The 14,695-nt window shown below is 36.2% G+C and overlaps 1 protein-coding gene and 1 long non-coding RNA gene across 2 annotated transcripts in view; one reads left to right on the top strand and one right to left on the bottom strand.

Moving 5' to 3' along the window:
- Positions 1–14,695, top strand: part of snd1 (staphylococcal nuclease and tudor domain containing 1) — a 169,762-nt gene that overhangs the window by 146,350 nt on the left and 8,717 nt on the right. Inside the window, exons 19-22 of the mRNA XM_042722131.1 lie at positions 6,432–6,555; positions 8,535–8,604; positions 10,157–10,270; positions 13,299–13,502. Of these exons, the coding sequence (XP_042578065.1) occupies positions 6,432–6,555; positions 8,535–8,604; positions 10,157–10,270; positions 13,299–13,502 (512 nt within the window). The remainder of the gene's footprint in view (positions 1–6,431; positions 6,556–8,534; positions 8,605–10,156; positions 10,271–13,298; positions 13,503–14,695) is intronic.
- Positions 199–14,695, bottom strand: part of LOC122137030 — a 32,640-nt gene continuing 18,143 nt past the window's right edge. Inside the window, exon 4 of the long non-coding RNA XR_006154526.1 lies at positions 199–1,072. This is a non-coding gene — a long non-coding RNA (uncharacterized LOC122137030). The remainder of the gene's footprint in view (positions 1,073–14,695) is intronic.

Raw genomic sequence — 14,695 nt, 5'->3', positions numbered from 1 at the left:
TATTTAAATAGGAAACCAATATTAGAAATTGCAATAATATTTCAATAATAAGCGATAATGTTTTTTTTTCTGTATCTTTGATCAAATAAATACAGCCTTGATGAGCATAAGAGGCCCCATTAAAAAACATTAACAAAATCTTACTGATCCCAAACTTTTGAACAGCAGTGTATACTATGTATATTTTATAATGGCCTAAGATTTGTTGTGGAGTTGAAGAGATGTGATTATAGAGCATTCCTCTACTCTCAGCATAACAAATGATGTAATTGCAATAAATGCAGCTTTCACAGCCAGGTTTTCTCAAAGTCTTCTGGCTTTATGAAACGTTATTGAAGTTCTGCAATTATGAAGCAGGTAACCAAACTGCCTCTTTACCATGACCGCTTTTAACGAAGCAGAAACCAAAAAGGTGCTTTGCACGCCTCCAAGCCTGGAGCACAGCAGGGCTTTATGGGTATATTTGGAAACTTGCAATCAAAACACAGAGTCAGGGTCTCACCCACAGCCTGTGCGATGGAAGGAAAAAGACGCAGAAGCTGCCCCTGCCCTCCCTTCACAATGGCTTTGAAATCACAGAGCTGTAATTTAGCACCGGGCACTGATTGCTGTGACACCGCTGTGCCATCTATACACCAAAACATTTTGTCCAACCCTGAGATTGTTACATGTCTGTATCCCAGTTTATGTGTGTCCATGTGCATGTGTTTGTTATATTTCTCTCTGTCTCTGCTTGTTTTCCCTAATGTAATGGCATAAGCACCTGTAGGAGCCTGTAGATTTCATTTTTTTTTTCTCATTGAGGTCATTCCTTCTGCCTTTTTCCTCATTTCCACCCCCACTGGGCCTCGTCTGCCCCGTCGCCCGCTTAGAGTCAATCACGAGCGCCGGGAGGAGAGGTGAAATTCTTTAATACTCCCTTTATCCTTGCAGAACGGACCCCGTCCACCCGCCAATGAATGTTTAATGAGACGAGCGGGCAGGTGGGCCAGCCCACGTCACCACGTGCCGCCCCGGTGTCAGTGTGAAATGTGGCTTTGTCCTTAAGCTCGGCGTGGGCTGTCGCTTTTACCTGGAGAGGAAGGAAAAGAGGGAATGAACATCACTGTTTGAAAGAGATAAAGACGTTACTGCAAATGGCTTTGAGTGAAGGGGTGATGATTGGTGACTCGAGTGTGTATATTTTTGATTGGCTTTTATTGTCACACACCCCTTTCAATGTCATGTTTGCTTATTACATAACTTAAAAGTGCTATAGTGTTTCATGCATTATTTTTATTGTTGTATTGTTTTAGGGTATTTATTTTTTGTTTGTTTTGTTATTTCTTGCATAATTGACTTGATTGTTGTTGTGGCATGTACAGGTTGTTATTCACCTGAAATAAAAAAAAAAAACTTTTTGATCAAAGAAAATGAGGCCATATTAGGATCATTAAGATTTTTTGCCTGAACATTTTCACAAGTAAAATTTTTCACAATGTTTTTTTGTTTGTTTAATTCTGATTACTCAAATAGTTTTTTGTAATGTAGTATTTTTATCGGAATATATTGTTTTTGCATTTTTTTTTTTTTTTAGTGCAGTAATAATTAGGTTTTTTTTTTTTTTTTTTTTTTTTTTTCTGTACAGTAATGAGAATTAATGAGAAGTAATGAGAAAATTATCTCAGTGCAAGAAGTCTTAATGGCCTTATTAATAGGCTTCATTTTATTTATCCAAAATATTTCGTCTTATTTTTTTCTTGAGTTGGGGTTGAATTATGGCTTATTGTTTGCTGATTTTGTGAGATTCACCCACATGCAGTATTTATGCTTGGGAATGGTAGCTAAATTTCTGTTTAATGTGGTGATTTGGAGACATCAGTATTAGTATTGTCTCATTTCTTTAGTCCTGTTCCCTCTGGGAATCGTTTCATGGAATAATATCGCAGTAACATTGATATTAGGTCTAATCACTCTTCTCTGTGCATTTGCATATTTGCTCTCAGCTACAGCCATAGCGGCACATTTAAACAGATTTTAAGAAGGGCATTTCTGTAGAGTTGCTTAGGTTATCATTAGTACATTGTGTGGTGGCTAGGGTGGTTTCTAGGTGGTTGCTAGTTATTATTAAGTCAAGATTCCCCCTGTCTCTGATATTCCAGACTTTATACTGTATGTAAAGGTGCCTTCTTTTTCAGGGTAAGCCAATGGGATTTTTTTGCCCATTTCATCTGCCAGGCAAAAATCGTAAGTCTGATAGCACACTTCTCATCAACAAGCCATGAGGATGTGGGATGAGTTACTTATTTCAAATCCCTAACCCTTAGCATGAGCCATATTAATAGCAAGTAAATAAGTCCGCCTTAGTAAACACAATTAATTATGGGCTATAGAGAAGGAGTGAACATGGGATTTGTTGAAATGCTGTCCTATCTCTGTGGGATCGACCTCTTTTTCTCTGTGGGTTTCTCTCTCTCCTTCTCCAGCTGTTGTTTTAACATGGTGTTATACAGCTGTTGTTTTGTGGTGGTGTTGAGGTACAGTAGGCGTGGAAGTGTTTTACCCACCGGATGCGATTACGGTATATTCATCTTTCCAATGTAAATAAACGCAGGTGTAGGATATTTATATGCTTATTGCAACTATGCCATGTGTGTACAGGCAGCGCTCATCCCTCATAGCCTGTAATGTCAAGACGGTGTATCATATGTGAGGAGTGAATCATCCATATAGAGTAACTGAGATGGAGACCATTAAAATAAGCATGTTTCCTGCAGTACAGGATTCTCACATTTTTTATTACATTCATATAAATATTCATAGCTCAACCTGTGAGTCGTTTGTCCACTAAACAAGTGGCAATTACAGTGGTTCAAATGAAATGGTGAAAATGGAAATGTTATGGTTCCAGCAGAGGATCAGTCATCCAAGATGGACATAGTTTATAGTGACAGGATTGAAATGGACATCATTGCTGTGTTGATAGCCAGAGGGCCAAAAAGCGAATAAGATGTGCTGGTATATCAAAAGTCTAATTCAGAGCAGTATATCTGTAAAACATGACTCCAGGACATGCATTTTGTATGTGTGTATTTATATGTGTCTTGATTATTAATATTATTATTATTATAAACTCAAACTATTATATATTGTTTTTAAAACACTGAATTTAAATAGCATGCAGAAATGTAAACAAAGAAATAAAATAAAATGAAACAACTAGTGGTTGATAAAGGCAGAAAATCTTATTTTATCATATTTTTGTAGTAATATTTTATTAGTAAGTAAATAAACATTTATTTATATAGCACTTTCAAAAGAAAGTTACAATGTGCTTTAGAATAAAAAGACCATCAAAATTAAGAAATAAGCCATTATTAAACTATTTAATTGCTAAAATAACAGCATTATTATATTAATGTAATAGTTATTAAAATAATTATATAATATAATAAAATGAAATTATTTCAAAAATAATAAATGCATTTATCATCATCATTGATGATAAAGTTTTCTTACCTTTTTTTAATATATTAATAATAGCTGTTGCAATAGTTATTAAATTGGTTTAATTACTAAAAAGGATGGAAAAACTAACTGAAATGTTAGTGAATAAATTGGAAAATAGTGCTTAAATGAAAGGTAATTTAAAATGCAAAAAGATAAACCCTGGTGTGTGTGGGAGAGGAAGGCTTTTTTTTCAAGCAGAGAACCTTTGACTTAGGAGATTAAACATTTACATTAGCTAAGAGTCCTTGACGGTCCTGCTCACTGTGTTATCTGAATAGAGAACTTTTCATCTCATTGTGGACTCTCTCAGGCTCATCTGTGAGCTTTCACCTCATGTCCTCTATAACTCTCACTCGTCCCTCATCAGAGCAGGAGGTGAATCCAAATCTGTAGACATGTTCTGCTTGTGCTAATTAATGTTACACGCTGACCGGGAGCTAGTAGTGTGCAAAGCACGTTGCACTGAAAACACTTCCTCTCTCTCTTACACACACACTTACACAGTAAGAGGAGTGTTGCAGATTTACAGTAGGCGCTAGAGAACCTGACCCCACTGTAATTAAAGCTGAATCCTTCATTATATCCTCCGGTATATCAGCCAAGGAGGATGTAATGAAGCATACAGGGAATGTAAGCAGGGCCTTCGTTGCTGAACACCTGAACCCACACCATATGGACCACTGCAGTTCATGTTAGCATACTTTAAGATCAAAACACATTAATAGTAACTCATTTTTAAGTTGACAAAGACTCCCCAAGAGTTTTATTAAGTTTCCAATTAACATAGAAGTACTATGTTATTAGTTTTTCCCACCACAGGATAGTGTTATGTTCTTTTGAAGTACATATCAAATGTAAATATTAATTTACTAAAGTATATGTCTTATTACTATGGTACTGTCAAATTGGCACAAAACAGAATTTGCGACAATTTTTCCTTCACTATTGTGACATATGAAACAGAGTTTGCTTCTCAAACAAGAAAAAAAAGTAGGTTGGGACTTGATTGGATTATTAGATTGATGTCATTTTCACATATCATCAGAGTTCTACTCCCTCGTGCCATTTTATTTCACTCCAAAGGAGAATTTGATTCTTGTGCTTTATATGCAAAATATTTTGAAATCCAATGATGGTTTTGTGTGGCAACTAGACCAAAGGTTAACTAGTTAATTCACTAAAAATGGTCTCCTTCAGTAGTTTTCCTATCATGTTTGCCACGTTACATTAGTGCCATCATTAATTGTCATGTTTTGTCACTTGATGAAGCATAAAACCTGATGTCTAAAGCCATTTTTGATTCGAGAGCTACAGAGGAGGGTTTTTCAGTGATTCTCCTTTAGTGTTTGTCACAGCTTAATGGTTGGATGTCTGTTTTAAGTGAATGATCCCTTCAGCAGAGTTTGGATTGAGGTTAGTATTCGTTCACATGTATTATAAGCCAGTGCATTTGTTTTAATTAGCATCCATTGTCTATAATGGAGACTTTTTCTCTGCCCAGTCTATGCATTCTAATTGAGTGCTTCTTGGATTAATTGGGTTAAATGTACTGCCTCCATTAAACCTTTATAACGTGTACGGAGGACACCCCCCTCCTTATTTATTATTTAGCAAGCTCTTGCAGGGCTGGAAGGGAGGCATGGATGAACGAAACTGGGGAAACGCATTCTCGCTGCCCTGCTGCCTGGGAAGAAAATGCAAAACTTTTTAAATTTTTAATAAAAGTTTATTAAATCAAGGCTGCACATTCAGCTGTCATCTGACATGCTACTCTACCCACAGTCACACAGCCACGTTCTCCACCCTTCTCAAAAACTGCTGCCTCCTTGAAACGCTGCTAATGTCTCTACTGTGCCAGAATCAGCTGAGAGGTGTGTGTGCGCGCACGTGTCTTCCCATATGTGCTAATTAACCGTTTAGCAGGCTGGATGCTGGTGGGTTGGCCAATTAAATAGAGCATTTAAGCCACACCCCTTTTGGAAATCTGCCATTAAATACCCCCTGCACCCCTCGCACATACACAAACATACGTTCGCACACTAAACGCTGCTCTGTTGCACATATAGAAAATTAAGTTATATAAGTTAGCGCTGTTTTTGTTGTTCTTTTTGATTTGTTATTATTCTTATTTTCATTTTGTGGGTTTAAATATTCCGATGCTAGCAAACAATTATCATAAAAACCCCAATGACATCAGTGGAGGGGGTTAAGAATGGGAAGTTAGTTGGCTAATTTTAACAGCTTTCCTGGAGGGATGTTTGGTGTTTGTCGCACATTACTGCTCTCACTTTTTTTTTTTTTTTCTCCGCTTTGCGCTCCTACAACATTATTCATGCCTGACTGTGGGGCCATTTTGTCACATTTCCGTGCCCCAGCAAACCCACACCTCAGCGATTACACTGATTGCTCTTGTTGATGGGAGAGATGAATGAACAGTGCAAGAGTACAGCAGAAAAAAGTAAATATCTGTAGTGGACGTTCTCATTAGAAAGGCATTTCAAGCCATTTTGATGCATCAAAACCTTACTGGCCTTTGGTTGATTTGAGAGCTTGCTTGGGTCACATGTTCCCCAGTGAGGATTTGTGGGTCTTAATCTAATTTTATTTCCGCATTTGCAACAGACCCCAGGCCCTGGCAAAAGCTCAATGGATGTTGGTTGTCAACAAATGAATGTAATTTAGTGTTTGCCGTTTGGCTGAACGAGGAAAATATTATGCTTTCCTCTCCGGAGCCATCAGGGCTTCATTGTTGGAGAAACGATGTTGGCAGAGGCCAGTCACTCGCAAGTTAATGCATCTCTTTCTTCTCAAATCATCCCGTTATGGTATAAATCATGTAATCATGCCGCCAGGATGACACTCTCCAACATGGAGCCAAATCCAGGAATGCAAGCTTGAAGTTTTCTGACTTGTTCACATTTTTGCCGTCCTTATCTGTGCAGGTACTAAGCTGGAGAGCCTGATGGAGAGCATGCGAGGAGAGATTGCCGCCCAGCCTCCAGTGGAAGGATCCTTCGCCCCACGCAGAGGAGATTTCTGCATCGCAAAGTTTGCTGATGGAGAATGGTAAGAGCCAAAAGAAAATCTCCTAATGGCATCTGCTATAAAAGCTGAGTTTCCTGGTTTCAGCAAAAGACCTTTTAATTTATTAATTTCTTTAAAAAATAAATGTAATAAAATATTTGTCAGAGCTGCTGGGCAGGATGTTCTTGTCTAGTTTTGAGAGGTAATGATGAGTCATCTTCCTGATTTGGCAAGTGTCTGCAGGTGATTGGTGTTTTAAGCAATAACGCACCCGTATTGAAATCGTGGCACATGCTGATAATTATATTTTTGTTATTGCTGATAACCAATGAATGGCCAGTATTAAACACTGTCTAAAATATTTGGTAATTTAAATAGTTGTTTTAAATGCTACAAATGCATTTAGGTATCATTGTATCAGTGTAAAAGAATGTAAGTATGAAAGATAGAATGAAAGATGTTTGAGATTTTATGGTAACACTTTAGTATAGGGACCAATTTTCTCTATTAACTAGTTGCTTATTAGCATGCCTATTATTAACATATTGGTTATTTATTAGTACTTATAAAACACATACTGTATTCTGCATAACCATAATCTACAGTGCCTAATTCTTCCCAATACCTAAACTTAACAACTACCTTACTGTTAATAAGCAGCAAATTAGGAGTTTATTGAGGCAGAAGTCGTAGTTAATGGTGAGAATTGGACATTGAAGTAAAGTGTGGCTGATCCTTGGCAGCTATTACTGTGTAATGCCAAATTGCATTGAACAATTATTAAAAATTAAAGGGAAAATCTATCTAATATTGGAATATTATTATATGTTGATAACGGATGTGTCTTTAATTTAAAGGAACGATGACTTCAGAGGAAAAAGAATAAAAGCAGAAAGGCAGCATTTTCAGCAGGATATCTTCACAGGGATTGCTTTAACCCCATATTCATTGTTGAAATAGTTTTATAGTGAACCATCTGTTGGTTATGGGTATTTTTTGGTTTACTTAAATTTTATATTGGGGTAATCTGCCCTAGATTGCAGAACATTGGACTGCTCTAATGAGTCCTTTGTCCTTTAGGGAGTCTGGAAGCTTCTATTGTCCTCATATAGACTCTGAACAGGCTGCATCCTCAGTGGGGCGACTCATTACTCAAGCATCTGCTGGAGTTTTTGTTCATATCGTCTTGCTCTTTTAAAAACTCGTTTGAGCAGCACCCAGCAACATCCCTAGAATTTCTCCTTTAATTGCTTACAAGTTTTCTTTGTTGTTCTGGGTTTTTTTTCTTTTCTTTTTTATCATGTTGTCATGTTTGTTATCTTTCTCTGTATCCCAGTTGCCTCATGTTTTCCCACGATGCACCGGGACTATGTCATTTGGTGGCATAAGAGCTCATTAAGTCTGTGATACAAGCAGAAAGACATTTTTCAGAGTGGGCATCCCTGGATCAGGCGGGGGGTTTGGATGATTGAAGTGTTTTAGCATAAGTGGATGGTCTGGAGTGGGCAGGGGGTTGCAGTGTCTAAGTCTGATTATATGAAAACGAAAAATCTTCTTTGACTTTTTCCTCTTGTTTGAGGTGTCATGCAGAGCTTTGAACTGCTCTTTATGAATATGCGGGGCTTCTTACAATTTCAGAGCGTGAGGTTATGAATACAAGATCAGCTCTCTCCTCAGACCCCCATAAAAATCTGTCTGTAATCTACAGTTAGGGGCAGTAAACTAGTATTTTGCTCTTTACAAAAGTGAATGTTTTCAATGAGGTGAAATTGGAGGTCACTTATACCCCAGTACTGGTGCCCAGTGTGGCCCCTTTCAGTCCTTTCCATGTAGAAAAGGCAGTTCAGAGCCAAAAAGTCAGTGAAAACCTGAGTACCAAAGTGCCATTTGGTAGCAAAGCCAAACATTTCTTGTTCAGGTGTTCTACATCAATTTGTCCAGTGCTTGTGGATGAACTGCTGAAATTATTTCTCTTCTGATCAGTGAGTGGAACTGACACTTTCTTCTCTGTCTCTCCATAGGTACAGAGCTCGCGTCGAGAAAGTTGAATCTCCAGCAAAGGTTCACGTGTTCTACATCGACTATGGAAACGTGAGTATCTGCTTGCAGGGAGGTTGATGCGTAATCTGGATGTAGCACAGCATCTCCTGAGTGGAGTGTCTCTTTAGAAAGGTGCTGACTGATGAATGTTCTGAATTGTATTTAAAATACTGCATGTGCTTTCAAAAGCCAGCACTGAATCCGTCAGTCAAAATGCCACACGTGGAAAACAATTCCTCTCCATAAATCCAGAATAAATGTATTTTTGCAAGGGAAAAAATGTTAGTATGCTTAAAAGCAGCATGAAGGTTGCAGTACCCAGCATGCTTTGCTGTTTTTGTGCCCGGGGCGAAAGGCTCCAGGCCAGCACAAGAGAAAAGATGCAGGTGGTCATGTGATTGAACATTCCTCACACAACAGGCCTTTTATCTCATCTCTGTATTCCCAGTGCCTTCCTCTTTCTTCTCTTTTCACAGACTCTCCACCTCATTCTTTTATTCTCCTTGTCCCCGCATTTCTTAACCCTCGGTGCAAGAGCATTGTGCTGAATCTGATATCACTGTTTATTGCTTTCCATCTCTGCTCAATCACTCTGATTCGCTGGACAGAGTGTTTTGAGGGACAGATCTTTATTTTAATGCCCCATCAAAAGTTCATGGCCTAAATGTTCTTTGGTCTAAGTGTTGTAATTTAGATTTCATATAACAATCTTAAAATGTAGACAAAGTAGCAGCTCTTAAATGTAACAAAATCTGCTTTATTATACATATAATTTGACATTTTAAACATTCTCTTTAATGTTATAAAATGCATGTAACTTATTTTGGAGATGTTAACCTTATAGATATTTATTTTATTTATTATTATTATTACTTTGCTTTACTTTTAATCTACTGATTACATGAATATATTAAGTCAGAGTTCATCACCTTATGATCCACTCAAGTTTGACAACCAAAAATTGTCATTGTCTTCATTCTGAGAAAAATTGTTGTTTTGTGATTTTAAACATATTGTTTGATTCAATTTGCCTTGATTTAATTATTACATACTAATCCCTTTTCTATGAAACATAAATAGAGAGAAATGCCCTGACATTCAAACACTGTGTCCAAATATTTCTAGGTCTACCGTGTGCTCAATGTGTGTTCCCGCCTCACTGTATAACCCCCCACATAGAACAAGCCAGTGTTTTTGCTTTGTACTTTCATCTGTCTTCTGTCTGATTTTCCATTTTCTAGTCTCTCTGTCTGCCTGTATTTCTCATTCTCAAAGCTGAAACAAGCCTTTGCTGCATCTCAGTGCTAACCAGCCTCTTTAGCCTGCTGCGTTCACATGTTCTGCACTAAAGACACATGACCACAGTGCTCAACTGCGACCCAGTAGAGAGAGAGTGTGTGTGTCTCTCATATTGTGTTGCTGGCTTTGAGTGTGGCATGTGGAGGAGTTAAGCGTTATGCTTGACTTTGCTTTTATCTGCTGTGCTGTACTCACACCTCCTCCATTTAATGAGGACCTTGTACAGGCAGTCAGTGTATGAAAGAGGTATGAAGGCTGTTTTATAACACAACAATGTGACAATCTTTCTCTCTTGTCCTTTCAGAGAGAGATACTATCCTCCACGCGTCTCGCAGCCCTTCCTCCAGCCTTCAGCACGCGTACGCTTCCTCCACAGGCTACAGAATACACGTTTGCCTTCATTCAGGTCCCACAGGATGTAAGTTCTTGCACAAACACATTCATACACACTCCCATGTGATTCATCACACAACGTGGCCTTCAAACGGGTCCTGTAGGACACATAGCGCATGCACGCACAACATACTCACATCCAAGTTATAAAAGACAGGAATTATGAGTCACGTCATGCTAGTTTTGCTGTTGGAATGGCATACTATCGTATTTCTGCAAAGTATGCTAATTTTGTGCATAGAATAGCCATACACTACAATTGTAAAGTATACAACAAGAGCCCACTACATTGCACTAATTGTTTTTGTATGTAATGAGTATGTAACACGTACTATACTTAGGGCCCTATGATTTCCGTGATGTGGAAAACGCAGATAGAATCTTGGAATCCAGCAATAAATTTGGAATTTACTGTATAACTCTGAATGTCACAGAATTTGCCAAATTTATATGAACAAATAAAGAGTAGTTTAATGCACAAATCACAATATGGACTAGTGTCTGTGAATATTAAGCTGCAAAAAATATTAAGCTATTTAAATCGTAATCTTACATGTTCTGTGTCTCTGTGTGAATGAATGGTGCAGATGTGTAGTTTCATTTACTGCACACGAAATGCGTGTGACGCTTACAGTGATTTTAGCCTCTGCCGCCTCAATATATGCGTACATGAACGCATAAGCATAATCTTAGCATTTTACCATTTCTTTTGAGAAAAACCATCATCATATAATATAAACTGACAAATTTTTAAAGTCTTCACAACAACCCGGTCAAAATAAAAGTTTGGTTTAATTTGAAGAAACTGTGACAGAAATATGTAATGAGAGTACTACTACTAATAAAATGATAGTTTGGTTTAATTTGAAGAAACTGTGACAGAAATATGTAATGAGAGTACTACTACTAAATATAATATATATATATGTATATGATATATATATATATATATAGCAGAATATATATATATATATACAGTACAGACCAAAAGTTTGGAAACATTACTATTTTTAATGTTTTTGAAAGAAGTTTCTTCTGCTCATCAAGCCTGCATTTATTTGATCAAAAATACAGAAAAAAATTGTAATAGTTTCTTATGTTATTAAAGTTTGAATTTATTTGTTTTTAAATTTATTGTAATTTAGATTATCATTTATTTCTGTGATGCAAAGCTGAATTTTTAGGATCATTATCACATGATCCTTTAGAAATCATTCTAATATGATGATTCATTATCAAAGTTGGAAACAGTTCTGCTGCTTAATATTTTTTCAGAACATGTGATACTTTTCTAGGATACTTTGATGAATAAAAAGTAAAAAAAATAAAAAATAAAAAAAAAGAAGCTATGTTTTTAAAATATAAATATTTTGTAATAGCAATATACACTACTGGTCAGTAATTTGGGGTCAGTAATTTTTTTTTCATTCTTTTTTTTTAAATAAAATTAATAATTTTATTCAGCAAGGATGTGTTAAATTGATAAAAAGTGATAGTAAAGAAAATATATTATTAGAATATATATTATTAGAAATTTTTTTTTTTTTTTTTTTTTTTTTTTTTAAAATGCAGTTTTTTTAACCTTTTATTCATCAAATATATTAGACAGCAGAACTGTTTCCAACACTCATAATAAATCAGAATATTAGAATGATTTCTAAATGATCATGTGATAGACTGGAAGTTACATGTGACACTGAAGGCTGGAGTAATGATGCTGAAAATTCAGCTTTGCATCACAGGAATAACATTCTTTTTTTAAAGTATATTCAAATAGAAAACTATTATTTTAAGTTGTAATAATATTTCACAATATTACTGTTTTTTTCTGTATTTTTGATCAAATAAATGCAGGCTTGATGAGCAGAAGAAACTTCTTTCAAAAACATTTAAAAATAGTAATGTTTCCAAACTTTTGGTCTGTACTGTATATATATATATATTATATAATATATATATATATATATATATATATATATATATAATATATATATTATATATATATATATATATATATGATATAATAAATTATTTAGAAATGCTTTTGATGATTTAAATTTAATGAAACATTAAAATCAAATCCAGAAAATTTATGTAAAACAGAATTTGGAACTAAATTTAAGAAAAATAGAATTTCATAGGGCCTTTAAAATTTTATTTTGGATAAACTGTTAAAAAAAATTGCCGTTAAATTGTGTACGTTTCATGATTTCAACTAATTAGACATGTTTTTTGATTAACAAAATTTAATTTAAGCATTAAAAGTCTAGAAAAATTAAAATTGAAAAAACTGAATTTGGAAAAAATAAAACAGAATTTGGGAAGACATAAAATGGGACCCTATATACTCAGCGTCAGCAGTAAGCATTATACTAGAATACTGATATTTCATAACAAGCCTTTTTGTTAGTTGAATTGTGTGAGGAAATGCATATGAAAGTACATTTTCCACCTGGTCTGTGTGCGGCGCTCGATTGTGCGTGTGTAGGTGTGTGTTTGTGTGTGTAGGTGTGGCATCATGCCACCTGCCCTGTTAATACTGCTGTTGTTTTGTGATCTTGTCCATCTTTTGAGGTAGGCGCATTGTTCTCTCTATCTCTGTCTCTTTCTCTCGTTTTGGATGGCCTCTGTATCTCGTACCCCTACCATAACTCCCCCCAAGGGGAACATGCTCTGAGGTTGCCATGGAGACTGGGTTGGCTCACAAGAGCAGTGTGTGTGTGTGTGTATAGGAGCGAGAAAGATCAGATCTGTATCTCTCACCTCGTGCGTCGAACATTTGTGAAACATTGTGTTGGTGTAGAGGTATTTTGATCTGCTTTTTGTTTCCAAATCTACATTTATCATTATCGCAGTGCTTGTGTGTAAGAGCAAGTGTGATGGATGAGCAACTCCGCAGCTGGAGTGTTTGAACGGTGGTGTCTGATTGGCTCAGAGCACACACTGAGGACTTTGAAGTGTCTATCAATGGTGTGTGGAATTGTAAGTGTTTGTGTTGTGGGCAGTTTCTAAAAATCAAACATGTGACGTTCCTATGATGACCTCACCCACAGGAAGACGCACGGGCCGACGCCGTGGACAGTGTGGTCAGGGACATTCAAAACAAACAGTGTCTGCTGAACGTGGAATACAGTGGAGCTGTCTGCCCGCATGTCACGCTGCAGTTTGCTGACTCGAAAGATGACGTGGGTCTGGGACTGGTGAAAGAAGGCCTTGTCATGGTGGACGTACGGAAAGAGAAGCACCTGCACAAAATGGTAAGTGACAAACACACACGCATCTAAATACAAGAACCCAAATAATGAGTGTGGCGCCACTGGTCAACTAGGCAGCATTAGCTTTAACTGGGATCTGTTGTAATCTATGTGCCCTGAAATACACCTCGCTGTTTCACAGCAGGGCCTCGGACAGCAGCCATTTTGTATTATTATAAAGCACTGACCATTCATTCTCCCCTTGTTATCCTCTCTCTATCCGTCTCGCTCTCACTTCCTCTCTTTCTCCTTTCCTGTTATGTAATGCTTTTGCCATTTCTTGAGCATTTAAAAAACTTGCTGCATTCATTTGTGACATTGTGTCAAGCGCATACAAACATTCTGGACCTTAGAGGACTTAATTCAATAGTTTGAGCATTTAGATCTCTATTTAAAAGCTGTTTTTACAGTCAGAGATTAGTTTATTCTAGGGCTGCACGGTTAGAGGAAAAAATTATATTTTCTGATCAAACATGAAGATTTAAAGTGCTTTATTATTTATTTTTAAAAGCTCCAAATTTGCTATACTTTATTCTATGGATGCATAATGCGCCCCAAAATTTTGATTGTATTATTATTATTCATCTAATGTTAAAACATTAAAATAAAAAATACTATTGTAATATTTCACTGTAAAAAAGAATATTTTTGAAAATTATATTCATTCAGTGCTACTGTAAAATTACAACACTAATACTATAATTATAACTTAATCACACAGTGGTGTTCATTTCATTAATGAAAACTATGATGAAAAATGATTGTTGACAAGCTTTTTTTCCCCCGTGACTAAAAAAAGATGATGACGAGATGACAGTATGGTCTATAAATGATAACTCTTTCGACATGCAATAACATTGAGATAAAAGATGAGACTAAAATGTATTTTAAAAAATAAAAACTTTACAAAAAAAATTTTTTTTCGACTAAAAAATTAGATGAAATATTATTGCAAGCTTTTGTGTGTGGTTGCCAGATATTAAGAGTTCGAATCCCTGTAAAAAAGGATAAATTTTCTGCCCGGTGTTTTGCTTAATTTTTGCAATCTGGCAACCATGTGTATGCACTCACTCTTCATTACAGAAGTGCCGATCTGAAAACACCAACAAACAAGCTAAAGTTTAGTGAAATGTTCGGTTTAAATGAAAGTGTCATTCAGACAGTCTGTGTTCTTTCATGAGATCTCCACTTTTTTT

The sequence above is a fragment of the Cyprinus carpio genome, chromosome B4 (assembly GCF_018340385.1).
Source record: "Cyprinus carpio isolate SPL01 chromosome B4, ASM1834038v1, whole genome shotgun sequence".
In the NCBI taxonomy this organism is placed as follows: domain Eukaryota; kingdom Metazoa; phylum Chordata; class Actinopteri; order Cypriniformes; family Cyprinidae; genus Cyprinus; species Cyprinus carpio.
This window is presented reverse-complemented; position numbering and strand designations above follow the sequence as displayed.